Source organism: Melanerpes formicivorus, unplaced genomic scaffold (assembly GCF_026170545.1).
Source record: "Melanerpes formicivorus ecotype bairdi unplaced genomic scaffold, bMelFor1.0.p_v2 SCAF_129, whole genome shotgun sequence".
NCBI classification, from domain to species: Eukaryota; Metazoa; Chordata; class Aves; order Piciformes; family Picidae; genus Melanerpes; species Melanerpes formicivorus.
In genome coordinates this window covers 249115-276651 of record NW_027142481.1, presented here as the reverse complement: position 1 = coordinate 276651, position 27537 = coordinate 249115, and the positions used below count along the sequence as shown (strand labels likewise).

General features: G+C 59.4%; 1 protein-coding gene across 1 annotated transcript in view; it reads left to right on the top strand.

The window, feature by feature from the left end:
• The window catches only part of PTPN13 (protein tyrosine phosphatase non-receptor type 13), a 157412-nt gene that overhangs the window by 77059 nt on the left and 52816 nt on the right, over positions 1-27537 (top strand). Inside the window, 15 exon segments of the mRNA XM_068168025.1 lie at positions 500-574; positions 1313-1487; positions 2977-3130; positions 4432-4570; positions 6495-6647; positions 7942-8124; positions 9394-9556; positions 12633-13098; positions 13267-13364; positions 16105-16161; positions 17983-18075; positions 19033-19140; positions 20515-20640; positions 23266-23720; positions 26646-26789. Coding sequence (XP_068024126.1) covers positions 500-574; positions 1313-1487; positions 2977-3130; positions 4432-4570; positions 6495-6647; positions 7942-8124; positions 9394-9556; positions 12633-13098; positions 13267-13364; positions 16105-16161; positions 17983-18075; positions 19033-19140; positions 20515-20640; positions 23266-23720; positions 26646-26789 — 2589 coding nt within the window.

Below are 27537 nucleotides of genomic sequence, written 5' to 3'. Positions count from 1 at the left end.
TCTGCTGCACCACACAGCTTGGTGTCATCAGCAACCCTGCTGAGGGTGCACTCAGTGCCACTGTCCATGGCACCCACAGAGATGTTGAACAAGACAGGTCCAGGACTGATCCCTGAGGGACTCTGCTTGTCCCTGGCCTCCATTAACCAGGCTCTCCTGCCCTGCTGCCAGCTCCACCTGGACAAACCAGCCCAGAAAGCTCCCAGCCAGCAGCCCACACCCCACAGGGAGCAGTGGAGAGGTGGAGGGAGAGCAGAGCAGCAGTGCCACAGCCACAGCTGGGGCTTGGGGGTGGGCAGAGGCTCTGGCAGCATCAAATCCTTTGCACTGCCAGCTGGGGAGTGCTGGGGAACTGTGTGCAGGGTTTGGTTTCCCCTTGGCATTGGCACAGCAGCTGCAGGGTTTGGCTCCCCCTTGGCACAGCAGCTGCAGGGTTTGGCTCCCCCTTGGCCTCTGCCTCAGCCCAGCTGCTCAGGGCTGATTTGTGCTCTTGTTGCAGAATTTCTTTGGCCCTGAGTTTGTGAAGATGACCATTGAGCCCTTCATCTCCTTGGACCTCCCCAAGTCCATCCTGGTAAGCAAGGGGCTGGTTCAGCCCCCAGGGGCACGCTGTTAAACCCAGAAACCAAAGGCTCCCAGGCTCCCAGGGTGCTGGGGGCTGGAAGGGAGCCCTGGAGAGCTTCCAGTGGCAGCCCCCTGGCAGAGCAGGAGCAGAGGATCCAGCCCAGGGCACACAGAACACATCCAGCCAGGGCTGCAAAGGCTCCACAGAAGGAGACCTCTCTGGGCAGCCTGCTCCAGGCCTCTGGCAGCCTCCCAGGCAAGAAGTTCCTCCTGAGGCTGAGCTGCAACCTCCTGGGCTGCACTTTCCATCCCTTGCCCCTTGGCCTGTGCCAGGGCCCAGTGAGCAGAGGCTGTCCCTGTGCCTCCCTTCCTGCCCCCCAGCCCTCAGCTCTTGAGAGACATTGCTCAGCTCCCTCTCAGCCTTCTCCTCTCCACACTCAGCACCCCCAGGGCTCTCAGCCTCTCCTCCCCAGGCACTGCTGCAGTCCCTGCAGCATCCTTGGAGCCTGCCTTGGCCTCTCTGCAGCAGCTCCCTGTCCCTCCTGAGCTGGGCAGCCCAGAGCTGGATGCAATCCTCCAGGGGAGGTCTCAGCAGGGCAGAGCAGAGCAGAGGGAGAGCAGAACCTCCCTGGCCCTGCTGGCCACACTCTGCTGGATGCCCCCCAGGGTGGCCTTGGCCTCCTGGCCCCCAGGGCCCCTTGCTGCCCCCTGTGAGGGTTGGGGCTGCTTCCTTTTGCCCTGTCTGCAGAGCAAGAAAGGGAGGAGCGAGGACAGCCGGCGCAAGGTCAGCGTGCTGCTGCTGAGTGGGCAGAAGCTGGAGCTGACCTGTGACACCAAGACCATCTGCAAGGATGTCTTTGACATGGTGGTTGCCCACATTGGCCTGGTGGAGCATCACTTGTTTGGCCTGGCCACTCTGAGAGGTAAGGAGCACAGGGGGAGAGAAGTGTGGGGTTTGGGAGGGACCTCCCAGCCGGGCACAGGGCTCCAGGTGGGGCAGCAGCAGAGCAGAGGGGCAGGATCCCATCCCCTCCCCTCAAAGGAGGCTTGGAAGGGAGTGGAGCTGTAACAAAGGAGTACTTCAGAGCTGCTTCTGGGGGAGCTCTGAGGAGGCTTTGCCCATCAGGTGGTCTCTGGAAGCAGCACTTCCAGCCCTGGAGCCTCCCCAGCTGCTCTGGACAGCCTGTGCCAGAGTCTCCCCAGCCTCACTCTCAAGGATCTCTTCCTCCTCTCCACTCTCAGTCTCTCCTCTCCCAGCTCCAAGCCATTGTTCCTCAGCCTGGCACTCCCAGCCCTTGGCCAGAGTCCCTCCCCAGCTCTCCTGGAGCCCTTCAGGTACTGGAAGGCTGCTCTGAGCTCTCCCTGGAGCTTCTCTCCTCCAGGATGAACAGCCCCAGCTCTCCCACAGGGGAGGTTCTGCAGCCCTCTGATCATCTTTGTGGCCTCCTCCAGCAGCTCCATGTTCTTTGTGCTGGGGGAGATTCAGGCTGGAGGGGAGGAGGAAGTTCTTCCCCATGAGAGTGGTGAAGCCCTGGGATGGGTTGTGCAGGGAGGTGGTTGGGGCCCTGTCCCTGGAGGTGTTTAAGCCCAGGCTGCAAACACCTCCAGCCAGGAGGCTTCCACCACCTCCCTGGGCAGCCTGGGCCAGGCTCTCACCACCCTCCTGCCCAACAACTTCTTCCTCACAGCCAAGCTCCAGCTCCCCACTTCTACTTCTGCTCCAGCCCCCCACTCCTAGCCCTCCCTCACCCCCTCCAAAGTCCCTCCCCAGCTTGCTTGCAGCCCCCTGCAGCTCCTGCAAGGCCACCAGAAGGTCTCCTGGGAGCCTTCTCCTCTCCAGCCTGGTGTTGAAGGCCAGGCTGGAGGTGGCTGTGAGCAAGCTGCTGTGGTGTGAGGTGTCCCTGCCCATGGCAGGGGGTTGGGGCTGGCTGAGCCTTGAGCTCCCTTCCAGCCCTGACAGCTCTGTGACTCTATGATGGAAATGGCTCCTGGGAGCTGCCACAGCAGGCAGGGTGCAGGCTGCAGGGCAGGCTGGCTCCTGGGAGCTGCCACAGCAGGCAGGGTGCAGGCTGCAGTGCAGGCTGGCTCCTGGGAGCTGCCACAGCAGGCAGGGTGCAGGCTGCAGTGCAGGCTGGCTCCTGGGGGCTGCTGGCTGCTGGTTTCAAACCTGTCTCCTTCACTTCAAGCCCTGAAGGCTGAGGGGCTGCCTTCCTCCCTTTCCTCCCAGCAGGGCCTGGTGCTGAGCATGGCTGAGCCTTGAGCTCCCTTCCAGCCCTGCCAGCTCTGTGGCTCTGCCCTCCCTCAGTGCTCCCTTTGGTGCCTGCTGTGCTCTGCTGCTCCCTCGGAGCCATCCTCTCCCTTCCCAGCCCTCCAGGCTTGGCTTGAGTGTGCTCTGCCCTTGCCTTTTGCCAGACAATGAGTTCTTCTTCGTTGATCCTGACCTGAAGCTGAGCAAAGTAGCTCCAGAGGGGTGGAAGGAGGAGCCCAAGAAGAAGAACAAGGCTCCTGTCAGCTTCACTCTCTTCTTCCGCATCAAGTTCTTCGTGGATGATGTCAGCCTGATCCAGTGAGTGTCAGAGGCCTCTGTGCCCTGCCCTCCAGCCCCTGCCTCCTGCCTGCACCCTGCCTGCTCCCCCTGGGCTGGGCAGAGTGCCAAAGAGAGCTCCTCAGCAAGGCCTCTGCCACCATCCCCCCCAGCAAGCTCCTGGCCAAGCTGTCAGCCCCTGGCTGGGACAGCAGCTCTGAGCTGGGTTAGGAACTGGCTGGAGGCTGAGCCCAGAGAGTGGTGGTGAATGGTGCCACAGCCAGCTGGCTGCCAGGCACCAGTGCTGTGCCCCAGGGAGCAGTGCTGGGCCCCAGCCTGATCAATATCTTCATTGATGATCTGGAGGAGGGGATGGAGTCCATCAGCAGTGAATGTGCAGCTGACAGCAAGCTGGGGGCAGGAGCTGAGCTGTGAGAGGGGAGCAGAGCTCTGCAGAGGGACCTTGCCAGGCTGGGCAGATGGGCAGAGGCCAAGGGCAGGAGACTGAACACATCCAAGTGCCAGGGGCTGCACATTGGCCACAGCAACCCCAGGCAGTGCCACAGGCTGGGGGCAGAGGGGCTGAGAGCAGCCAGGCAGAGAGGGACCTGGGGGTGCTGGTGGAGAGCAGCTGAACAGGAGGCAGCAGTGTGCCCAGGGGGCCAAGAAGGCCAAGGGCATCCTGGCCTGGGTCAGGAAGAGTGTGGCCAGCAGGAGCAGGGAAGTCCTTGTGCCCTGTGCTCAGCACTGCTGAGGCCACAGCTTGAGTCCTGTGTCCAGCTCTGGGCTGCTGAGGTTAGGAAAGAGGTTGAGCTGCTGGAAGGTGTCCAGAGAAGGGCAACAAAGCTGGGGAGGGGTCTGGGGCACAAGGCTGGGGAGGGGTCTGGGGCACAGCCCTGTGAGGAGAGGCTGAGGGAGCTGGGGTTGCTTAGCCTGCAGAAGAGGAGGCTCAGGGGAGACCTTCTTGCTCTCTCCAACTCCCTGCAGGGAGGTTGGAGCCAGCTGGGGGTTGGTCTCTTCTGCCAGGCCCCCAGCAGCAGAACAAGAGGACACAGTCTCAAGCTGTGCCAGGGGAGGTTTGGGCTGGAGGTGAGGAGGAAGTTCTACACAGAGAGAGGAATTGGCCACTGGGATGTGCTGCCCAGGGAGGTGGTGGAGTCCCCATCCCTGGAGGTGTTCAGGAGGCATCTGGATGGGGTGCTTGGTGCCATGGCTGAGTTGTTAGGTGGTGCTGGATGATAGGTTGGACTCAGTGATCTTGAAGGTCTCTTCCAGCCTGGTTGATTCCATTCCCAAGCCTGCTGTGGGGGGTTGGGGTCTGTGTTCTGTGTTCCCTGCTGCAGGCACAGCCTCACCTGCCACCAGTACTACCTCCAGCTGAGGAAGGACATCCTGGAGGACAGGATGCACTGTGATGATGAGACAGCCCTGTTGCTGGCATCCCTGGCTCTGCAAGCTGAGTATGGAGATTACCAGGCAGAGGTACAGTGACTCATTTCACCTGGGAGAAGCTGGGCTCTTCCTGCTGGGGGCTGCCACACAGGCTGCACAGCTCTGCCCTGCCCTGGCAGCTCTGCCCTGGGAGCTCTGCCCTGGCCTGGGAGCTCTGCCCTGGGCTGGGAGCTGTGCCCTGGCCTGGGAGCTCTGTTCTGGGTTGGGAGCTGTGCCCTGGGTTGGGAGCTGTGCCCTGACCAGGGAGCTCTGCCCTGGCCTGGGAGCTCTGCCCTGGGCTGGGAGCTCTGTTCTGGGTTGGGAGCTGTGCCTTGAGTTGGGAGCTCTGCCCTGGCCTGGGAGCTCTGCCAGGGCTGGGAGCTTTGCCCTGGGAGCTGTGCCCTGGGCTGGGAGCTGTGCCCTGGGCTGAGAGCTTTGCCCTGGGAGCTGTGCCCTGGGCTGGGAGCTGGGCCCTGGGCTGGGAGCTCTGCCCTGGGAGCTGTGCCCTGGGCTGGGAGCTCTGCCCTGGGAGCTCTGCCCTGGGAGCTGTGCCCTGGGTTGGGAGCTCTGCCCTGGGCAGGTTTTGCTCTGCCCTGGGTTGGGAGCTCTGCCCTGGGCAGGTTTTGCTCTGCCCTGGGCAGGTTTTGCTCTGCCCTGGGCAGGTTTTGCTGTGGGCACTTCCTTGCAGTCTGGCACAAGGCTGTTGCAGGATGCAGCCCTGGGTCTGGGTGTTGAGCTCTTCCTCTTCAGTGGAAGTAGAGTCAAGCTTGAGCAGAAGGAGCCAAGAAGCTCTGAGGCAGGGCTGGGAGCCTGGATCCCTCCACTCCCTCTGCTGCAGTGTGTGGCCCTCTGGGAGAGCAATGCTGTGCTCCAGGCCTGCTCCCAGAGCTGTGTGGGGACATCCCATCACCCAGGCTGCTCTTTAGGCTGGAGAGGAAAAGGCTCCCAGGAGACCTTCTGGTGGCCTTGCAGGAGCTGCAGGGGGCTGCAAGCAAGCTGGGGAGGGACTTTGGAGGGGGTGAGGGAGGATGGCAGATGTCCATCTTTGTTGGACTGCTGCAGTGGAGCTGTTAGCCTCTTCCTCTCCTGCTTCCTCCCCAAGCTGTGTGCTGCAGCAGACAGGATGGAGGGAAGGGATCCAGCCAGAGGCACCTGGACAGGCTGCAGGGCTGGGCCCAAGGCAGCCTCAGGAGGTTCAACCAGACCAAGGGCAAGGTCCTGCAGCTGGGGCAGGGCAACCCCAGGGCAGGGACTGGCTTGAGAGCAGCCCTGGAGGAAAGGCCTTGGGGGTGCTGGGGGAGGAGAAGCTCAGCAGGAGCCAGCAGGGAGCACTTGCAGCCCAGAGAGCCAAGCAGAGCCTGGGCTGCAGCAAGAGAAGTGTGGCCAGCAGGGCCAGGGAGGGGATTCTGCCCCTCTGCTCCACTCTGCTGAGCCCACAGCTGCAGCTCTGGGGCCAGCTCTGGAGCCTCTGTGCCAGGAAGGCTCTGGAGGGGCTGGAAGGTGTCCAGAGCAGGGCCAGGAGGAGGAGCAGAGGGCTGGAGCTGCTCTGCTGTGAGCACAGCCTGAGAGAGTTGGGCTTGTGCAGGCTGGAGAGGAGAAGGCTCCCAGGAGACCTTCTGGTGGCCTTGCAGGAGCTGCAGGGGGCTGCAAGCAAGCTGGGGAGGGACTTTGGAGGGGGTGAGGGAGGGCTAGGAGTGGGGGGGCTGGAGCAGAAGTAGAAGTGGGGAGCTGGAGCTTGGCTGTGAGGAAGAAGTTGTTGGCCAGGAGGGTGGTGAGAGCCTGGCCCAGGCTGCCCAGGGAGGTGGTGGAAGCCTCCTGGCTGGAGGTGTTTGCAGCCAGGCTGGAGGTGGCTGTGAGCAAGCTGCTGTGGTGTGAGGTGTCCCTGCCCATGGCAGGGGGTTGGGGCTGGCTGAGCCTGGAGCTCCCTTCCAGCCCTGCCAGCCCTGTGACTGCATGAAAGTGCTTTGTCTTGTAGGTGCATGGCATGTCCTACTTCAGAGTAGAGCACTATGTCCCAGCCAGGGTGCTGGAGAAGCTGGATCTGTCCTACATCAAGGAGGAGCTGCCCAAACTGCACAGCACTTACGTGGGGGCCTCTGAGAAAGAGACAGAGTTGGAGTTCTTGAAGGTGAGTCTGCAGCACTCTGGCTTCTGCAGCTGGGAGCTGAGAAGCTCCTCCTTGGCAATCTGGGGGCAGGGAGGACACAGGACAAGAGCTCAGGTTCTGAGCAGCACTGAGAGGAAGAGAGATGAAAAGATCCTGCAGGACCTGGTGGGGCTCCAGGAGGGCTGGGGAGGGACTCTGGGCAAGGGCTGGGAGTGCCAGGCTGAGGAACTATGGCTTGGAGCTGGGAGAGGAGAGACTGAGAGTGGAGAGGAGGAAGAGATCCTTGAGAGTGAGGCTGGGGAGACTCTGGCACAGGCTGCCCAGGGAGGCTGTGGCTGCCTCCTGCCTGGAGGTGCTCAAGGCCAGGCTGGATGAGGCCCTGAGCAAGCTGGGGCTGGTGGGAGGTGTCCCTGCCCATGGCAGGAGGGTTGGCTCTGGATGATCTTCAAGGTCCCTTCCAGCCCAACCCCTGCTGTGAATCTATCCATCTATGAATCTCCTCAGAAGACCTCCTTGCAGGTGAGCAGAGCCTTGATCTAGGAGCAAGCTCTTTACCAGCAGGGTAGTGGCACCCTGCAAGAGGTTGCCCAGGGAGGTGGTTGTGGCCCCCTGGCTGGAGAGCTTGCAGGGGAGGCTGGAGAGGGCTCTGGGCAAGCTGCTGCAGTGGAGGATGTCCCTGCTTAGGGCAGGGGGCTGGCCTGGAGGAGCTCTGCAGCTCCCTTCCAGCCCAGCCCATTCATTTCCAGGCTCCCAGAGGTATTTCTGCCTTGCTGCTTGGGTGCCACAGGGCTGGGGATGGATCTGTGGCTCTCCAGGGCATGTGTCATGGGCATCTAAGCCCAGGAAAAAGTGGAAGACTCTTGATGAGGATGATCAAAGGCTCAAGCACCTCTGCTGTGAGCACAGCCTGAGAGAGTTGGGCTTGTGCAGGCTGGAGAGGAGAAGGCTCCCAGGAGACCTTCTGGTGGCCTTGCAGGAGCTGCAGGGGGCTGCAAGCAAGCTGGGGAGGGACTTTGGAGGGGGTGAGGGAGGGCTAGGAGTGGGGGGGCTGGAGCAGAAGTAGAAGTGGGGAGCTGGAGCTTGGCTGTGAGGAAGAAGTTGTTGGGCAGGAGGGTGGTGAGAGCCTGGCCCAGGCTGCCCAGGGAGGTGGTGGAAGCCTCCTGGCTGGAGGTGTTTGCAGCCAGGCTGGAGGTGGCTGTGAGCAAGCTGCTGTGGTGTGAGGTGTCCCTGCCCATGGCAGGGGGCTGGGGCTGGCTGAGCCTTGAGCTCCCTTCCAGCCCTGCCAGCTCTGTGACTGCATGATTCATCTCTCCAGTTGTGCCAGAGGCTGACAGAGTATGGGGTCCATCTGCACCACGTGCTGCCTGAGAAGAGGTCCCAGGCAGGCATCCTGCTGGGGGTCTGCTCCAGGGGCGTTGTCGTCTTCGAGGTCCGGAACGGCTCCCGAGCCCCTGTGCTGCGCTTCCCCTGGAGGGAGACCAAGAAAATCTCCTTCAGTGTAAGTTCCTCTCCTCCTCACAGGGCTGTGCCCCAGACCCCTCCCCAGCCTTGTGCCCCAGACCCCTCCCCAGCTTTCTTGCCCTTCTCTGGACACCTTCCAGCAGCTCAACCTCTTTCCTAACCTCAGGAGCCCAGAGCTGGACACAGGACTCAAGCTGTGGCCTCAGCAGTGCTGAGCACAGGGCACAAGGACTTCCCTGCTCCTGCTGGCCACACTCTGCCTGACCCAGGCCAGGATGCCCTTGGCCTTCTTGGCCCCCTGGGCACACTGCTGCCTCCTCTTCAGCTGCTCTCCCCCAGCACCCCCAGGTCCCTCTCTGCCTGGCTGCTCTCAGCCCCTCTGCCCCCAGCCTGTGGCACTGCCTGGGGTTGCTGTGGCCAAAGTGCAGCCCCTGGCACTTGGATGTGTTCAATCTCCTGCCCTTGGCCTCTGCCCATCTGCCCAGCCTGGCAAGGTCCCTCTGCAGAGCTCTGCTCCCCTCTCACAGCTCAGCTCCTGCCCCCAGCTTGCTGTCAGCTGCACATTCACTGCTGATGGACTCCATCCCCTCCTCCAGATCATCAATGAAGATATTGATCAGGCTGGGGCCCAGCACTGCTCCCTGGGGCACAGCACTGGTGCCTGGCTGCCAGCTGGCTGTGGCACCATTCACCACCACTCTCTGGGCTCAGCCTCCAGCCACTTCCTAACCCAGCTCAGAGCTGCTGTCCCAGCCAGGGGCTGACAGCTTGGCCAGGAGCTTGCTGGGGGGGATGGTGGCCAAGGCCTTGCTGCAGTCCAGGCAGACTCCATCCACAGCCTGCCCCACATCCCCCAGGCAGTGCCCTGGGCATGGAAGGAGCTCAGGTTGCTCAGGCAGGCCCTGCCCTGCCTGAATCCCTGCTGGCTGGGCCTGAGCCCTTGGCCACCCTGCAGGAGCTCAGTGACTGCCCCCAGGACAATCTGCTCCATCACTTTCCCTGGCACTGAGCTCAGGCTGCCAGGCCTGGAGCTTCCAGGTTCCTCCATCCAGCCCTTCCTGTGGATGGGGAGGACCACACTGGCCAGCTTCCAGTCCTCTGGGACCTCTCCAGTGAGCCAGGACTGGAGGGAGAGGAGCTCCTTGGTACAGCTCCACTCACTTCCAACCTGCTTTGAGCAGAGGTCTCTGCCATTAGTGCATTTGGCTGCAGGGGGGTTGGGATCCTGTAGCTGTTCTTTGTGTGTGGGGGGATGGTGAAGAGGAATCACTGTCCTCAGAGCTGCTGTTGTGTCTCCCTTGTGCAGAAGAAGAAAATCACTCTGCAGAACACCTCAGATGGCATCAAGCATGCATTCCAGACTGACAACAGCAAGACTTGCCAGTACCTCCTGCACCTCTGCTCCTCCCAGCACAAATTCCAGCTGCAGATGAGGACCAGGCAGAGCAACCAGGACACTCAGGACATTGGTAAGGGCTGGGAGGGCTGGGGGCAGCCAGCTGGGGGTGGTTCTGTGCACAGAAGCTCTGAGCTGCAGCCCTTCTGCTGAGTGCTGCCTGCATTTGGGAGGCTTTGTGCCATCAAGGGCAAATTGGGGCAATCCCAGGCACAGAGCCAGGCTGGGGGAGGAGTGGCTGGGGAGCAGCCTGCAGGAGGAGGCCTTGGGGGGGTCAGGTGGTGACAAAGTGCCCAGGAGCCAGCAGTGGTCCCTGGCAGTCCAGAGGCAGCTGAGTGCTGAGCTGCAGCCAGAGCAGGGAGAGCAGCAGCACAGGGAGGGGATTCTGCCCCTCTGCTCTGCTCTGCTCAGCCCCCACCTGCAGCACTGCCTCCAGCTCTGGGGCCCCCAGCACAAGAAGGACCTGGAGCTGCTGGAGAGGCTCCAGAGGAGGCCACAGAGATGAGCAGAGGCTGCAGAGCCTCCCCTGTGGGGCCAGGCTGGGAGAGCTGGGGCTGTGCAGCCTGGAGAGGAGAAGGCTGCAGGGATAATGGCTTTGGGCTGGGAGAGGAGAGATTGAGAGTGGCTACCTCAGAGTAGCCTTAGAGCAGGGCTTCAGGAGAGCTGGAGAGGGACTTTGGACAAGGGCTTGTGGTGATAGGGTGAGGGACAGTGGCTGGGACAGGCTGGGAGAGCTGGGGCTGTGCAGCCTGGAGAAGGGATGGCTGCAGGCAGAGCTCAGAGCAGCTTTCAGTGCCTGAAGGGCTCCAGGAGAGCTGGGGAGGGACTCTGGACAAGGGCTGGGAGTGCCAGGCTGAGGAACAATGGCTTGGAGCTGGGAGAGGAGAGACTGAGAGTGGAGAGGAGGAAGAGATCCTTGAGAGTGAGGCTGGGGAGACTCTGGCACAGGCTGCCCAGGGAGGCTGTGGCTGCCTCCTGCCTGGAGGTGCTCAAGGCCAGGCTGGATGAGGCCCTGAGCACCCTGGGGCAGGGGGGAGGTGTCCCTGCCCATGGCAGGGGGCTGGAGCTGGCTGATCTTGAAGTCTCTTCCAAGCCAACCCCTGCTGTGAATCCTTTGAGTCAGGGAATCTCTGAGCTCAGCTTGGTTGGCTTCTGTTTTAAGGAAGGAGGAGAGAGGAGCTGGCAGGTCAGGCTGAGCTGGCACCCAGCAGCTCCTCCAAGGAGGTTCCTCCCAGGGCTTTCCCATCCCCTTGCTGGGGGTTTAGCTCTCTTGTTGCTGCAGGGAGAATGTGGAGCTGTTTCAAGAGGAGGATTTTTGCCTTTGTGTGTGACCTGAGCTGGTTTGGTCATGGGGAAGGGCAGATGGAGCTGGGGGGTGGTGGGAGAGGGAGTGCAGCAGGGAGCCTTGGCTGAGGCTGCAGCTGGGAGCTGAGCCTGCAGCTCTCTGTGCTCCACTTCATGTCTGGTGAAGCCAGGGAGGAGCAAAGCTGGTGCTGGACAGCTGGCAACTCAGTTTGGGTGTCCAGTAGAGCTCAGGAAGGTTTGCATGGATTCAGTAAGGTTGGAAAAGACCTCAGAGATCATCAGATCCTACCTGGCACCCAACACCTCCTGGCAACTAACCCATGGCTCCAAGTGCCACATCCAATCCCCTCTGGAACCCCTCCAGGGATGGGGACTCCACCACCTCCCTGGGCAGCTCATCCCAGTGGCCAATTCCTCTTGCTGGGAAGAACTTTCTCCTCCCCTCCAGCCTCAACCTCCCCTGGCACAGCTTGAGACTGTGTCCTCTTGTTCTGGTGCTGGGGGCCTGGGAGAAGAGACCAACCCCCAGCTGGCTACAACCTCCCTGCAGGGAGTTGGAGAGAGCAAGAAGGTCTCCCCTGAGCCTCCTCTTCTGCAGGCTAAGCAACCCCAGCTCCCTCAGCCTCTCCTCACAGGGCTGTGCCCCAGACCCCTCCCCAGCTTTGTTGCCCTTCTCTGGACACCTTCCAGCAGCTCAACCTCTTTCCTAACCTCAGGAGCCCAGAACTGGACACAGGACTCAAGCTGTGGCCTCAGCAGTGCTGAGCACAGGGCACAAGGACTTCCCTGCTCCTGCTGGCCACACTCTGCCTGACCCAGGCCAGGATGCCCTTGGCCTTCTTGGCCCCCTGGACACACTGCAGGCTCCTGTTCAGCTGCTCTCCCCCAGCACCCCCAGGTCCCTCTCTGCCTGGCTGCTCTCAGCCCCTCTGCCCCAGCCTGTGGCACTGCCTGGGCTGGTTGTGACCCAAGTGCAGCTCTCTGTGTGCTCAGCCCCCTGCCCTGCCCTGCCTGGGCTGGTTGTGACCCAAGTGCAGCTCTCTCTGTGCTCAGCCCCTGCTCAGCCCTGCCTGGGCTAGTTGTGACCCAAGTGCAGCTCTCTCTGTGCTCAGCCCCCTGCTCAGCCCTGCCTGGGCTGGTTGTGACCCAAGTGCAGCTCTCTGTGTGCTCAGCCCCTGCTCAGCCCTGCCTGGGCTGGTTGTGACCCAAGTGCAGCTCTCTCTGTGCTCAGCCCCTGCCCTGCCCTGCCTGGGCTGGTTGTGACCCAAGTGCAGCTCTCTCTGTGCTCAGCCCCTGCCCTGCCCTGCCTGGGCTGGTTGTGACCCAAGTGCAGCTCTCTCTGTGCTCAGCCCCCTGCCCTGCCCTGCCTGGGCTGGTTGTGACCCAAGTGCAGCTCTCTCTGTGCTCAGCCCCTGCTCAGCCCTGCCTGGGCTGGTTGTGGCCCAAGTGCAGCTCTCTCTGTGCTCAGCCCCCTGCTCAGCCCTGCCTGGGCTGGTTGTGACCCAAGTGCAGCTCTCTCTGTGCTCAGCCCCCTGCCCTGCCCTGCCTGGGCTGGTTGTGACCCAAGTGCAGCTCTCTCTGTGCTCAGCCCCTGCTCAGCCCTGCCTGGGCTGGTTGTGGCCCAAGTGCAGCTCTCTCTGTGCTCAGCCCCCTGCTCAGCCCTGCCTGGGCTGGTTGTGACCCAAGTGCAGCTCTCTCTGTGCTCAGCCCCTGCCCTGCCCTGCAGCCAGGCTCTGCCCTGGCTCTTTGGGACGCTTGGCTCAGGGTTGTGCAGGAGCTGTGCTGCACAGCTTTAACTTGCTGGGGGGGGTTGTGTTTGTGTGTTTGCTTGTTTGTCCCAGCAGAAAGGGCCTCCTTCAGGAGCCTGAACCTGCAGGCAGACTCGGTGAAAGGCTTGAGCATGGGCAGGGCCATCAGCACCGGCAGCCTGGCCAGCAGCACCCTGAACCGCCTGGCCGTCCGCCCGCTCTCCGTCCAGGCCGAGATCCTCAAGAGGCTCTCCTGCTCCGAGCTCTCCCTCTTCCAGCCCCTGCAGGGCTCTGCCAAGGACAGGAAGGAGAGGGCCTCCTGGGAGGACAGGCCCAGGGTGATGAGCAAATCCTTCCACGACCTGAGCCAGAGCCACGTCTCGGCCTGCCCCCCGCGCAGGAACCTGCTCGCTGCTTTGGACTCTGCCCCCCGGAAGATTGAAGACCTCATGGGGAGAGTCTTCCAGCAGCTGCCCAGGTTTGAGCCTGGCTCAGCAGCAGCAGCAGCAGCAGGAGCAGGAGGAGCAGGAGGAGGAGGAGGAGGAGCAGCCAAGCTGAGCAAGTAAGAGGCTGTGTGAGCGCCTGGCCGCGGGTGGGGGCACAGGCACCGAGCACTTTGCAGCTCTCGTGGATTTGTGGCTCATGATTTTGTTGCACTGATCCTTCCCTCCCCTCTCCCAACTTCCTCTTCCCTCTGTCTGCTTCTCCTTCTCTCCTTCTCCCCTTTAAGTTCAGACTCTCATGCAGGTTTAAGTAGAAGCCCTGAAAGCAAGCAAGCTGAATCAGACTCCTCCTCCGTGGAAGACTGCGGCCAAGCCTATGTTGTAGGTCAGCATGCACACCCTCCTACTCTGGTACCCCCCTGACTAACCCCTGCAGCTGCTGCCCCTGCACTGCTTTGCTAGGCTGATTAACTCCTCCTGCTCTGCTGAGCCCACACCTGCAGTGTCCTGTCCAGCCCTGGGCTCCCCAGCCCAAGAGGGACAGGGAACTGCTGGAGCGAGCTCAAGGGAAGCTGCAGAGCTGCTGAGGGGCCTGGAGCAGCTCTGGGAGCAGCAAGGGCTGAGAGCCCTGGGGCTGAGAGCCTGCAGCAGAGCAGCCCCAGAGGGGAGCTGAGCAGTGCTCAGCAAGAGCTGAAGGCTGGGGGGCAGGAGGCTGGGGCCAGGCTCTGCTCAGGGGTGCTCAGGGACAGCACAAGGGGCAGTGGACACAATCTGGAGCCCAGGAGGTTCCACCTCAACAGAGGGAGGAACTTCTTTGGTGTGAGGCTGCTGGAGCCTGGAGCAGGCTGCACAGAGGGGTTGTGGAGTCTCCTGCTCTGGAGAGCTTCCAACCACCCCTGGATGTGTTCCTGGGTGCCCTGCCCTGGGTGCCCTGCCCTGGCAGGGGGATTGAACTGGGTCATTGAGTGGTGGTGAATAGTCCTCAGCAAGGCCTTTGCCACCATCCCCCCCAGCAAGCTCCTGGCCAAGCTGTCAGCCCCTGGCTGGGACAGCAGCTCTGAGCTGGGTTAGGAAGTGGCTGGAGGCTGAGCCCAGAGAGTGGTGGTGAATGGTGCCACAGCCAGCTGGCAGCCAGGCACCAGTGCTGTGCCCCAGGGAGCAGTGCTGGGCCCCAGCCTGATCAATATCTTCATTGATGATCTGGAGGAGGGGATGGAGTCCATCAGCAGTGAATGTGCAGCTGACAGCAAGCTGGGGGCAGGAGCTGAGCTGTGAGAGGGGAGCAGAGCTCTGCAGAGGGACCTTGCCAGGCTGGGCAGATGGGCAGAGGCCAAGGGCAGGAGATGGAACACATCCAAGTGCCAGGGGCTGCACTTTGGCCACAGCAACCCCAGGCAGTGCCACAGGCTGGGGGCAGAGGGGCTGAGAGCAGCCAGGCAGAGAGGGAGCTGGGGGTGCTGGGGGAGAGCAGCTGAAGAGGAGGCAGCAGTGTGCCCAGGGGGCCAAGAAGGCCAAGGGCATCCTGGCCTGGGTCAGGCAGAGTGTGGCCAGCAGGAGCAGGGAAGTCCTTGTGCCCTGTGCTCAGCACTGCTGAGGCCACAGCTTGAGTCCTGTGTCCAGCTCTGGGCTGCTGAGGTTAGGAAAGAGGTTGAGCTGCTGGAAGGTGTCCAGAGAAGGGCAACAAAGCTGGGGAGGGGTCTGGGGCACAAGGCTGGGGAGGGGTCTGGGGCACAGCCCTGTGAGGAGAGGCTGAGGGAGCTGGGGTTGCTTAGCCTGGAGGAGAGGAGGCTCAGGGGAGACCTTCTTGCTCTCTCCAACTCCCTGCAGGGAGGTTGGAGCCAGCTGGGGGTTGGTCTCTTCTCCCAGGCCCCCAGCAGCAGAACAAGAGGACACAGTCTCAAGCTGTGCCAGGGGAGGTTGAGGCTGGAGGGGAGGAGAAAGTTCTTCCCAGTGAGAGTTGTTGGCCACTGGGATGAGCTGCCCAGGGAGGTGGTGGAGTCCCCATCCCTGGAGGTGTTCCAGAGGGGATTGGATGTGGCACTTGGAGCCATGGGTTAGTCCTGAGGTCTGTGGTGCCAGGTTGGAGCTGATGATCTTTGAGGTCTCTTCCAGCCTTGGTGATTCTGTGATTCTGATGCTGTGGTCTCTGCAGGTCCCTGTCCATCCCTGCCAGCCTGTGACTGTGTGCTGCTCACTCCACTTTGCTGGCAGGGGTTGGATTGCTCAGGGGTAGTCTTCCCAGGCAGTAAAGAAAGGGGGAAAAGCCAATTCAGAGCAGCTCAGCAGAGTTCCCTTGGATGTCAGCTGTTCAGGGCTGGGTGGCAGCAGGTGCTGGCTGCAGCAGGTTCCCATCTCCAGCAGCAGAAGCTACCCCAGCTGGCACCTCTGCAGCCTCAGCTTTGGGTGCTCATATGAAAGTACCACAGAGGAGTAGGATTGGGCTGGGCCAAGCCCTTGGAGCTCATCCAGCCCAACCATTCTCTGCCTCTGCCCAGGGCTGGCCCTCAGCACCACAGCTCTGCCTCTTGGAAACACCTTCTGGGCAGCCTGGGCCAGGCTTGGAGAGCCCTTTCAGACAGGAGGCTTCTTCTGCTGTCCAACCTAAACCTGAGCTTGAAGCTTCTTTCCTCCCCTCTTTGCTCCTAGGGAGCAGAGCCCAACCCCCACCTGGCTCCAGCCTCCTTACAAGGAGGTGCAGACAGTGAGGTCTCCCCCTCAGAGAGGGGAGGTCAGGTGCAGGCCATCAGGAGGAGTGGAGGAAGGTGAAGTTTGTAGGGAGTTGGTGAGGCCATGTTCAGCCCATGCTGGTAGAAAGGTCTTTGGCTCAGTGCCTTGGAGATCCAGGACCTCCCTCTGAAGCTCAGGGGGGTTCTGGAGGCCAACCCTTGGCCCTTTCCTTTCCCTCTTTGCTTTTGCATGAGCTGCCACCTGCCCAGCTGCAAGCACAGCACACAGCTCCTTGGGCTCTGCTGGCTCCAGGCTCCTGTGCAGTGAGCTTTCAGAGGAGGAAGCCCTCTGGATGCTGGGAGAGCAGGGAGCTCCTCTGTGCTGCCTGAAAGGCTCCTGGCTGGCTTTGTGTGCTCCAGCCTTCAGCAGGCTCTGACTTTTCCATCCCCCTATCCCAGGTGTCAGCATGAACTCTCCAGGAGCTCTTCCATCATTCACACTGTCCAAAGAGAGTGGTGAGTGGATGAATTTCCTGCCTCCAGCTTCACCTCAGGCACTTGGTCACTGTCCCTCCTGTCCTCTCTTGGCACTGGTGCTTAATACCTCTCCCACCTAGCTGCCTACAGGATGTTAGGGGCTGGAAGGCAGCTCTGGAGATCTTCCAGTGGCAGCCCCCTGGCAGAGCAGGAGCAGAGGATCCAGCCCAGGGCACACAGGAACACATCCAGATGGGGCTTGGCAGGCTCCAGAGGGGGTTGTGGAGTCTCCTTCTCTGCAGGTATTCAAACCCCACCTGGATGTGTTCTGTGTGACCCTGCTCTGGCAGCAGGGTTGGGCTGGATGCTCTCCAGAGCTCCCTTCCAGCTCCTAACCTTCTGTGATGCTGTGATGCTCTAATAAGAAATGGTCACAGAGCTCTGGAGGTCACAGGATCACAGCTCACAGGGTGCCAGGGGTTGGAAGGGAGCTCTGGGGATCACAGGATCAGAGCTCACAGGGTGCTAGGGGTGGGAAGGGAGCCCTGGAGAGCTCCCAGTGGCAGCCCCCTGGCAGAGCAGGAGCAGAGAATCCAGCCCAGGGCACACAGAACACATCCAGCCAGGGCTGCAAAGGCTCCACAGAAGGAGACTCCACAACCTCTCTGGGCAGCCTGCTCCAGGCCTCTGGCAGCCTCCCAGGCAACAAGTTCCTCCTGATGCTGAGCTGCAACCTCCTGGGCTGCACTTTCCATCCCTTGCCCCTTGGCCTGTGCCAGGGCACAGTGAGCAGAGGCTGTCCCTGTGCCTCCCTTCCTGCCCCCCAGCCCTCAGCTATTCTCAACCTGTATTAAATCCCTTCTCAGCCTTCCCCTCTCCAGACTCAAAAGGCTACAACCTTCTCCTGAAGGCAGCTCCAAACATTTCTTTTTGGATTGCTTCTTGGAGGAGGTTTTGACATCTCTGAGTGGTGCCAGTGCAAGACCTGAAGGGAGCTGTTCCCTCACCCCACACACATTCGCAGCTTCATAGAAGCTCCTGGCCCTGCTCTGGACACCTTCCAGCACCTCCACATCCCTCTTGTCACAGGGGCTCCAGAACTGGAGGCAGTACTCCAGGTGGGGTCTCCCCAGAGCTGAGCAGAGGGGGAGAATCACCTCCCTTGCCCTGCTGGCCACACTTCTCCTGATGCAGCCCAGGCTCTGGTTGGCTTTCTGGGCTGCAAGTGCACACTGAGAGCTCCTGGTGAGCTTCTCCTCCCCCAGCACCCCCAAGGCTCTCTCCTCAGGGCTGCTTTCCAGCCAGTCCCTGCCCAGCCTGGATTTGTGCCTGGGATTGCCTCCACCCAGCTGCAGGACCCTGCCCTTGCTCTTGTTGAACCTCCTGAGGTTGGCTTGTGCCCAGCTCTGCAGCCTGTCCAGGTCCCTCTGGATGGATCCCTTCCCTCCAGCTGTCTGCTGCACCACACAGCTTGGTGTCATCAGCAAACCTGCTGAGGGTGCACTCAGTGCCACTGTCCATGGCACCCACAGAGATGTTGAACAAGACAGGTCCAGGACTGATCCCTGAGGGACTCTTCTTGTCCCTGGCCTCCACTGGGACATGGAGCCACTGACAGCCACTCTTTGGGTGCAGCCCTCAAGCCAGTTCCTTATCCATCTAGTGGTCACCCATCACACCCATGTGTCACCAGCCTGCAGACCAGGATGTGGTGTGGGACAGTGTGGAAGGCTTTGCTCAGGTCCATGGCCCTCAGCACCCCAGCTCTGCCCCTTGGAAACACCTCCAGGGCTGGGCATGGCAGTGGCTGAGAGCCCTTTCAGGCAGGAGGTGTCTGATGAGGAGCTGTTGCCTTTCCAGATGACCCTCTGCAAGCAGCACAGAAGAGAGTTGCCTCACCAGAACGAGAGATCACTTTGGTCAGCTTGAAAAAGGATGAGAAACTTGGCTTAGGTAAGTGACTCCCAACTCACTCTTGCCCTCACCTCCAGCCCAGAAGGCCAAGGGCAGCCTGGGCTGCACCCAAAGCAGTGTGGCCAGAGCTGGAGAGAGGGATCCTGCCCCTCTGCTCTGCTCTGCTCTGGGGAGACCTCAGCTGCAGGGCTGGGGCCAGCTGTGAGGCTCCCAACACAAGGGAGGCCTGGAGCTGATGGAGAGGGTCCAGAGAAGGCCACAAAGATGCTCAGAGGGCTGCAGAACCTCTGCTGTGGGGACAGGCTGGGAGAGTTTGGGTTGTGCAGGCTGGAGAGGAGAAGGCTGCAGGCAGAGCTCAGAGCTGCATTTCAGTGTCTGCAGGGCAGCTGCAGGCAGAGCTCAGAGCTGCATTTCAGTGTCTGCAGGGCAGCTGCAGGCAGAGCTCAGAGCTGCAGTTCAGTGTCTGCAGGGCAGCTGCAGGCAGAGCTCAGAGCTGCAGTTCAGTATCTGCAGGGCAGCTGCAGGCAGAGCTCAGAGCTGCAGTTCAGTATCTGCAGGGCAGCTGCAGGCAGAGCTCAGAGCTGCAGTTCAGTATCTGCAGGGCAGCTGCAGGCAGGCTGGGCAGAGACTGCTCAGAAGGGCTTGGAGTGATAGGATGAGGAGCAAGGGTTTGGAACTGCAGCAGGGCAGATTTAGATCAGATATTAGGAGCTAATTCTGCCCCAGGAGGCTGCTGGAAGCCTGCAAGAGGTTGCCCAGGGAGGTGGTTGTGGCCCCATGGCTGGAGAGCTTGCAGGGGAGGCTGGAGAGGGCTCTGGGCAGCCTGACCTGACTGCAGGGGGGTTGGACTGGATGAGCTCTGGGGGGTCCCTTTCAACCCAAACCACTCCAGGACTCTCTGTGTAGTCTGCTTTGGGTTTGCATGTATTAGCAGGAGGCTGTTTTGTGCCTTGAGCTGTGGGGCTGAGCTCTGAGCTGGGGCTGCTCTTTCGGCAGGCTTCCAGATCGTGGGCGGAGAGCGCACCGGGAAGCTGGACCTGGGCATCTTCATTCACTCCATCGTGCCTGGAGGCCCAGCAGACCTGGAAGGCTCTCTCAAGCCAGGTGAGGACTGCACCTGCAAGCTGCACAGGGAAAGGAAGGCCAGGCATGGCTGTAGTGCCATTTCCACCCTTGGCCGTGGGCGTCAGGTCCCACAGAGTACAGAATCAACCAGGTTGGAAAAGACCTCAGAGGTCACCAAGTCCAACCTCTCCCCCAGCACCATCTGAGCAACTCAGCCATGGCACCAAGGGCCTCAGCCAGGCTCTTCCTGAACACCTCCAGGGATGGGGACTCCACCACCTCCCTGGGCAGCACATTCCAGTGGCCAATCACTCTCTCTATGAAGAATTTCTTCCTCCCCTCCAGCCTCAACCTCCCCTGGCACAGCTTGAGGCTGTGTCCTCTTGTTCTGGTGCTGGGGGCCTGGCAGAAGAGACCAACCCCCAGCTGGCTCCAACCTCCCTGCAGGGAGTTGGAGAGAGCAAGAAGGTCTCCCCTGAGCCTCCTCTTCTCCAGGCTAAGCAACCCCAGCTCCCTCAGCCTCTCCTCACAGGGCTGTGCCCCAGACCCCTCCCCAGCCTTGTGCCCCAGACCCCTCCCCAGCTTTGTTGCCCTTCTCTGGACACCTTCCAGCAGCTCAACCTCTTTCCTAACCTCAGGAGCCCAGAGCTGGACACAGGACTCAAGCTGTGGCCTCAGCAGTGCTGAGCACAGGGCACAAGGACTTCCCTGCTCCTGCTGGCCACACTCTTCCTGACCCAGGCCAGGATGCCCTTGGCCTTCTTGGCCCCCTGGGCACACTGCTGGCTCATGTTCAGGCAGCTGTCAACCAGCTCCCTCTCTGCCTGGCTGCTCTCAGCACCTCTGACTCCAGCCTGCAGCTCTGCCTGTTGTTGTGGCCAAAGTGCAGCCCCTGGCACTTGTACAGTAGCTCTCATCCAGGAGAGGCATGAGCCAAAAGGAGAGCTAATGACCCCAATGCCTTCCCTTTTATACCCTAGCTGGGCAGGGAGGGGGCAGTGGAACAGACTCAGGGGGAAAACACCCTGCAGGGAGGGCTCAGCACTCGCAAGCCCTGCAGCCTGCTTTCAGAATGGGCCTTACCCCACCACAGGCCCCATGGACTGGTGGGGATCCAAGCGGCTGAGGAGATCTCTAACTACCCCCTCCTGGGAGCTGTGCTGCTCCCTGCCTCCATCTGCCAGCTCTGCAGGCCAGCTGTCTGCAAGACATGCTGTCCTGCTGGTATTAACTGAGCAAAGAAGGTGTTCAGTACCTCTGCCTTCTCCTCATCATTTGTCACAACATTCCCCTCCGTGTCCACCAAGCAGTGGAGGCTGTCCTTGCCCCTCCTCTTGCCTCTCTCCTCCCCACTCTCCCTGCTGGCTGAAAATGCAGCAGTAGGAGGGTAGCTGAGCAGCTCCTTTCCTGCAGGGCACCGCCTGATATCGGTCAACAGCACCAGTCTGGAAGGGGTCAGCCACCACGCGGCGCTGGAGATCTTGGAGAGCGCTCCTCAGGATGTGACCCTCGTCATCTCCCAGCCCAAGCCACCCAAAGGTACTGAGGGAGAGACTCCTGCTGGGAAAGAGCACTGCCAGGGGGCTGGGCACTCAGCCTTGGCTGACACCTTGCCCAAAGTGTTTTCCCTGCTTCTTTACACTTGCTGAGCTAATCCACACAGCACTTTGGGACCATGGTGGTCTGAGGCTGAAAGGGGATTGGACTGGATGAGCCTTCAAGCTCCCTCCCAACCATTCCCATTCTGGACTGGATGAGCCTTCAAGCTCCCTCCCAACCATTCCCATTCTGGACTGGATGAGCCTTCAAGCTCCCTCCCAACCATTCCCATTCTGGACTGGATCAGCTTTCAAGCTCCCTCCCAACCATTCCCATTCTGGGACTGGATCAGCTTTCAAGGTCCCTCCCAACCATTCCCATTCTGGGACTGGATCAGCTTTCAAGGTCCCTCCCAACCATTCCCATTCTGGACTGGATCAGCTTTCAAGCTCCCTCCCAACCATTCCCATTCTGGACTGGATCAGCTTTCAAGGTCCCTCCCAACCATTCCCATTCTGGACTGGATCAGCTTTCAAGGTCCCTCCCAACCATTCCCATTCTGGGACTGGATCAGCTTTCAAGCTCCCTCCCAACCCCTACCTTTCTGTGACTCTGAAGGCTGGACTCAGCCTCTACCTCTGGTTGAGGATGTCCCTGCTTAGTTGTGGTGGGTTAACGCCTCTTTCTGAAAACAAAAGAAGCAAGCAGGGGGGAGGCTTGCGGGTACTTTACACTCCCTGAAGGGCATTTCCCCCTGGGAAAGCTGAGTCTGTTCCACTCCCCCCTCCCTGCCCAGCTAGGGTATAAAAAGCAGGACATCATAGCTGTTGGATCTCCTTTTTGGCTCCTGCCTCTGCTGGATGAGAGCTACTGCAGCTGCCCTCCTGCTCCTCAGCCACGTGGCCGGACCTGATCCTTCTCCCTGCTGCCTCTGCACCTCCTCAGAGAGAGACTGGTTTTGTATAATTCTTTTCTGTCCCCCTCCCATCCATTCTTGTTCCTTGCCCTTGTGAAACTTTTTTTTTCCCTGTTATTGTTATATATATAATTTGAAGAAAAAATTATTTGCCTCTCTACTTCCAAGCTGACTCCAGATTGTGCTTAGTGGATTTGCTCCTTACCCTTTTTTTTTTTCTCCTCTCCCTGTTTGGAGGGAGGAGGTCGGGGGGGGAGTGGGGAAGAGATTCTCAGCCGTTTCCCCATTTGAGCTTTTAACTCTCAGTTAAGGCTCAAACCACTACAATTTTTGAGGCTCTTAATCTCAGGGTCGTGGGTTCGGGCACCAAAAAATTGTAGTGGTTTGAGCCTTAACTGAGAGTTAAAGGCTCAAATGGGGAAACGGCTGAGAATCTCTTCCCCACTCCCCGCCCCCCCCTCCTCCCTTCAAACAGGGAGAGGAGGAAAAACAAGGGGGAAGGAGCAAATCCACTAAGCAACAATCTGGAGTCAGCTTGGAAGTAGAGAGGCAAATAATTTTTTCTTCAAATTATATATATAACAATAACAGGGGAAAAAAAAGGTTCACAAGGGCAAGGAACAAGAATGGATGGGAGGGGGACAGAAAAGAATAATACAAAACCAGTCTGTCTCTGAGGAGGCGCAGAGGCAGCATGGAGAAGGATCAGGTCCGGCCACGTGGCTGAGGAGCAGGAGGGCAGCTGCAGTAGCTCTCATCCAGCAGAGGCAGGAGCCAAAAAGGAGACCCAACAGCTATGAAGTCCTGCTTTTTATGCCCTTGCTGGGCAGGGAGGGGGGAGTGGAACAGACTCAGCTTTCCCAGGGGGGAAACGCCCTTCAGGGAGTGTAAAGTACCCGCAAGCCCTCCCCCCTGCTTTCTTCTTTTGTTTTCAGAAAGAGGCGTTAACCCACCACATTAATCCAGAGAGGATTGGACTAGGTGACCTTTGGAGGTCCCTTCCAACCCAGACCACTCTGTGATTCTATAGGTCTCTTCCAGCTGAACCAATTCTGATTCTATGAGATAGCCATAAAACATCAGCCCAGGTGCAGTCACTTCTGTAAGCAACCCCAGCTGCTCCCTGCTGGAAATTGTGCTCTGAGCTGGAGGAGGAAGTCTGCTAAGGGAGCCTTGGGTGAGGAGACACAGGCTGCAGTGTATACAGAAAGTGTTCTGCATAGCATGGAGGAGTAAAACCCGATGTGGCTGTAAGCTCTGCTGTGAGGACAGGCTGGGAGAATTGGGGCTGTTCAGTCTGGAGTAGAGAAGGCTGCAGGGACACCTTTAGAGCAGCCTTCCAGTACCTGAAGGGGGCTCCAGGAGAGCTGGGGAGGGACTTGTGACAAGGGCATGAAGTGGCAGGATGAGGGAGGGTGGCTTGAAACTGTAAGAGGGTGGATTGAGATGAGACCTGAGGAAGCAATTCTTGCCCATGAGGGTGGTGAGGCACTGCCACAGGCTGCCCAGAGAAGCTGTGGGAGCTCCAAGCCTGGAATTGTTGAAAGGCAGGTTGGGTGAGGCCCTGAGCAAGCTGGGCTGGTGGAAGGTGTCCCTGGCCATGGTAGGGGGGGAACTGAAACTAGATGACCTTTAGGGTCCCTTCCAGCCCACACTGTTCAACAGGACATGACCAGCTACTGACGAGTGTCTTGTCTCCTGGTTTCCAGCATCATCTCACGCTGCACACAGCAGCAATGGAAGCAGGAGCTACTTAAGGAGGCCATCATCAGTGCAGGACAACGAGGCAGAGTCCTCTTCAGAAGAGCACAACCACTCCTGTGGTCACCAGAGGCCGGGGAGCCTGTCTGGTCTGTCTGCAGGCAAGCGGGACGGCAGCCTCAGCTCCCAGGACTCCAGGACGGAGAGCGCCAGCCTGTCTCAGAGCCAGGCAGCCAGCTTCTTTGGCAAGGCTGGAAGTGGTAGAGCCCAGCAGGATCCTCAGCATCACTCCCAGGCTGGGCTCTCCAAACTCAGCGAGAAGAGGAGGTCCTCATCCGACAGCCTCCGAGCCAAAGCGAAGAGGCCTGGGGCGGTGGAGTCTGTGGAGTACTCTGACCGAGGGGATTCTGACATGGATGAAGCCACTTACTCCAGCAGCCAGGAGCAGCAGCCAGCTAAAAAGGCAGAGTGTCTTTTATCTCAGTACTCCCCAGCACTCTCTAAACAGGGCTAGTGAAGTAGCTGCCTGGGGAGGGGCGTGGGGGAAGGACAGCCTAGGACTTGTTGACCCTGTAGCAATCCTTCTTTCACTCTCTTTGTCAAACATGATCACAGTCTAGTGACCACCTAGAGGTAAGTTCATTCACCAAAGGTTATTCACCTGGCAGATCAATTCAGCTTTTCCTAGCTTAAAGGCTTAGTGATGCACCTGGAGTGGGCAGCAGTGCTTTGGGATTGGCAATCCATGGAAGACAGCTCTGATGTAGTGAAGCTCAGCAGTGAGCCATGCTCTGGAAAGAGACAGCTTGCTGCTGGACCTCCACCAAAGCACACAATGGCAAGGACCACACAGGAATTCCTGACTTGGAGTGGTTCCTCTTTTCAGCTGTTGGAGTGGATGGAGCTGAATCAGTTTGATGGGAGTTCAAACAAGTGGTGACAGCTCCTGCAAGCTAATCTCATAGAGCCCAGGCTGCTGTAATGCTGAATGGTTTCTGTTCTGTGGCCAGCTTACTGTGACAGTTAAAGCTGCTGCTGAAGGCCAGGCGTGGTGCTGTGCCAGACCACTTCCGTGGCAGCCATGGGAAAGTTAGGGCAAGGAGCCATAAAATGGCAGCCATGGAGGGGTTAGAGCAAGGAGCCATAAAGTGGCAGCCATGGAGGAGTTAAGGCAAGGAGCCATAAAATGGCAGCCATGGAGGGGTTAGACCAAGGAGCCACAAAATGGCAGCCATGGAGGAGCCGAAAAATGGCAGCCATGGAGCAGTTAAAAGCAAGGAGCCATAAAATGGCAGCCATGGAGGAGCCGAAAAATGGCAGCCATGGAGCAGTTAAAAGCAAGGAGCCATAAAATGGCAGCCATGGAGCAGTTAAAAGCAAGGAGCCATAAAATGGCAGCCATGGAGCAGTTAAAAGCAAGGAGCCATAAAATGGCAGCCATGGAGCAGTTAAAAGCAAGGAGCCATAAAATGGCAGCCATGGAGCAGTTAAAAGCAAGGAGCCATAAAATGGCAGCCATGGAGCAGTTAAAAGCAAGGAGCCATAAAATGGCAGCCATGGAGCAGTTAAAAGCAAGGAGCCATAAAATGGCAGCCATGGAGGAGCCGAAAAATGGCAGCCATGGAGCAGTTAAAAGCAAGGAGCCATAAAATGGCAGCCATGGAGGGGTTAGAGCAAGGAGCCATAAAATGGCAGCCATGGAGGGGTTAGAGCAAGGAGCCATAAAATGGCAGCCATGGAGGGGTTAGAGCAAGGAGCCATAAAATGGCAGCCATGGAGGAGGTAGAGCAAGGAGCCATAAAATGGCAGCCATGGAGGAGTTAGAGCAAGGAGCCATAAAATGGCAGCCATGGAGGAGGTAGAGTGAGGAGCCATAAAACAGTCCATGCAGAAGCCAAAAAATGGCAGCCATGGAGGAGTTAACGGAAGGAGCCACAAAATGGCAGCCATGGAGAAGCCACAAAATGGCAGCCATGGAGCAGTTAGAGCAAGGAGCCATAAAATGGCAGCCATGGAGGAGTTAGAGCAAGGAGTCATAGGCAGCCATGGAGGAGTTAGAGCAAGGAGCCATAAAATGGCAGCCATGGAGGGGTTAGAGCAAGGAGCCATAAAATGGCAGCCATGGAGGGGTTAGAGCAAGGAGCCATAAAATGGCAGCCATGGAGGGGTTAGAGCAAGGAGCCATAAAATGGCAGCCATGGAGGGGTTAGAGCAAGGAGCCATAAAATGGCAGCCATGGAGGGGTTAGAGCAAGGAGCCATAAAATGGCAGCCATGGAGGAGCCATAAAATGGCAGCCATGGAGGAGTTAAGGCAAGGAGCCACAAAGTGGCAGCCATGGAGGGGTTAGAGCAAGCATCCTGATGACTCTTTAAGTGGTGCTTGACAATGGGAGCTCCTTTGTGGCCTCCTTTGCCCAACCCACAGCCTTTAGAATCTTCTCTGCACGCTCCTGTCCTAACAGCCCCCCAACCATTCTCTCTCTTGTTTTATTTCTCTTTGTATCATAGTATCAGTCAGGGTTGGAAGGGACCACAAGGATCATCCAGTTCCAACCCCCCTGCCATGGGCAGGGACACCCCACACTAGATCAGGCTGCCCAGAGCCTCAGCCAGCCTGGGCTTAAACACCTCCAGGGACAGGGCCCCAACCACCTCCCTGCACAACCCATCCCAGGGCTTCACCACTCTCATGGGGAAGAACTTCCTCCTCCCCTCCAGCCTCAATCTCCCCACCTCCAGCTTCATTCCATTCCCCCTAGTCCTAGCACTACCTTGATGCCCCAGGATGCTCCAACATTACTCCACGGAGGTGCCAGTGCTGCCACTGCTGTTTTCAGAGCCAAGTCACTTGACCTCTCTCTACAGCTCAGCTCCTGATGGCCTCAAAAGTAAATAGACTCCTTTCCTACAGTGGAGGTGACAGAACTTCCCTGCCCTACAGATGTGCAGCAAAGATAAACAGCCTGGAGACTGTGAGCTTCTCCAGGTGCTGCAACAGGGGCAACCAGAGGCAGAAATAACCCAGGAGCAACACATCCACCTCTGGTGCTCCAGGTCTGATCCCTGGGAGCACGAATCTCCTGACCAAGCCAGGAGGCTGCTTCTGCACAATAAACCTCTTTTATCAGACGACTGTGGCCCCCCTTGTTTTGGCCCCCCACCAGGGGAGGTAGTGGGATCCAAGGAGGACCCTCCCCCAGGGTGAGGTTTGCCTTCAGGAGGCGTGCTTGTGCTTCAGGAGGTGCAGCAGAGATGCAGTCTCTCCTGGTGAGGGCAAACTGCCTCTTGAAAGCACAGAGCCTTTGTGTTTCATCTGCTTCTCTCTTTGTTTTGTTTCTCTCTTCCTTGTGTCTCTGTTTGTTTGTCTGTCTGTTTGTTTCGCTGCAGGGCTCTTCCCCAGCGCCCTCGGGCCCCAAGTGGAGCTGTCAAAAGGTTGCCGGGAGCCCTCTTCAACCTGGCGATCTCTTTGAGGTGGAGCTCGCCAAGAAAGAGAGCGGCCTGGGGATAAGTGTCACGGTACTGTTTGACAAGGTTTTTAGATGTTTTCTCTTTTTCTCTACTCCCAGCAACCCACTGATAAGCGCTCAGCCACCAGGAAGCAAAACGCTGCCTGCGCTCCCTGGTGGAAGGGGCTTTGGTGTGTGGAGGGGGGGTGGGGGGGATTGAGCTTCCCAAAGGTCTCAGAGCGGCCTCCCAGTAGCTGAAGGGGCTCCAGGAGAGCTGGGGAGGGGCTTTGGACAAGGGTTGGGAGTGCCAGGATGAGGCTTTGAGGTGGGAGAGGAGAGATTGAGAGTGGAGAGGAGGAAGAGATCCTTGAGAGTGAGGGTGGGGAGGCAACACATGGAGCACTGTATCCAGGTCTGGAGCCTCTGTGCCAGGAAGGCTCTGGAGGGGCTGGAAGGTGTCCAGAGCAGGGCCAGGAGGAGGAGCAGAGGGCTGGAGCTGCTCTGCTGTGAGCACAGCCTGAGAGAGTTGGGCTTGTGCAGGCTGGAGAGGAGAAGGCTCCCAGGAGACCTTCTGGTGGCCTTGCAGGAGCTGCAGGGGGCTGCAAGCAAGCTGGGGAGGGACTTTGGAGGGGGTGAGGGAGGGCTAGGAGTGGGGGGGCTGGAGCAGAAGTAGAAGTGGGGAGCTGGAGCTTGGCTGTGAGGAAGAAGTTGTTGGGCAGGAGGGTGGTGAGAGCCTGGCCCAGGCTGCCCAGGGAGGTGGTGGAAGCCTCCTGGCTGGAGGTGTTTGCAACCAGGCTGGAGGTGGCTGTGAGCAAGCTGCTGTGGTGTGAGGT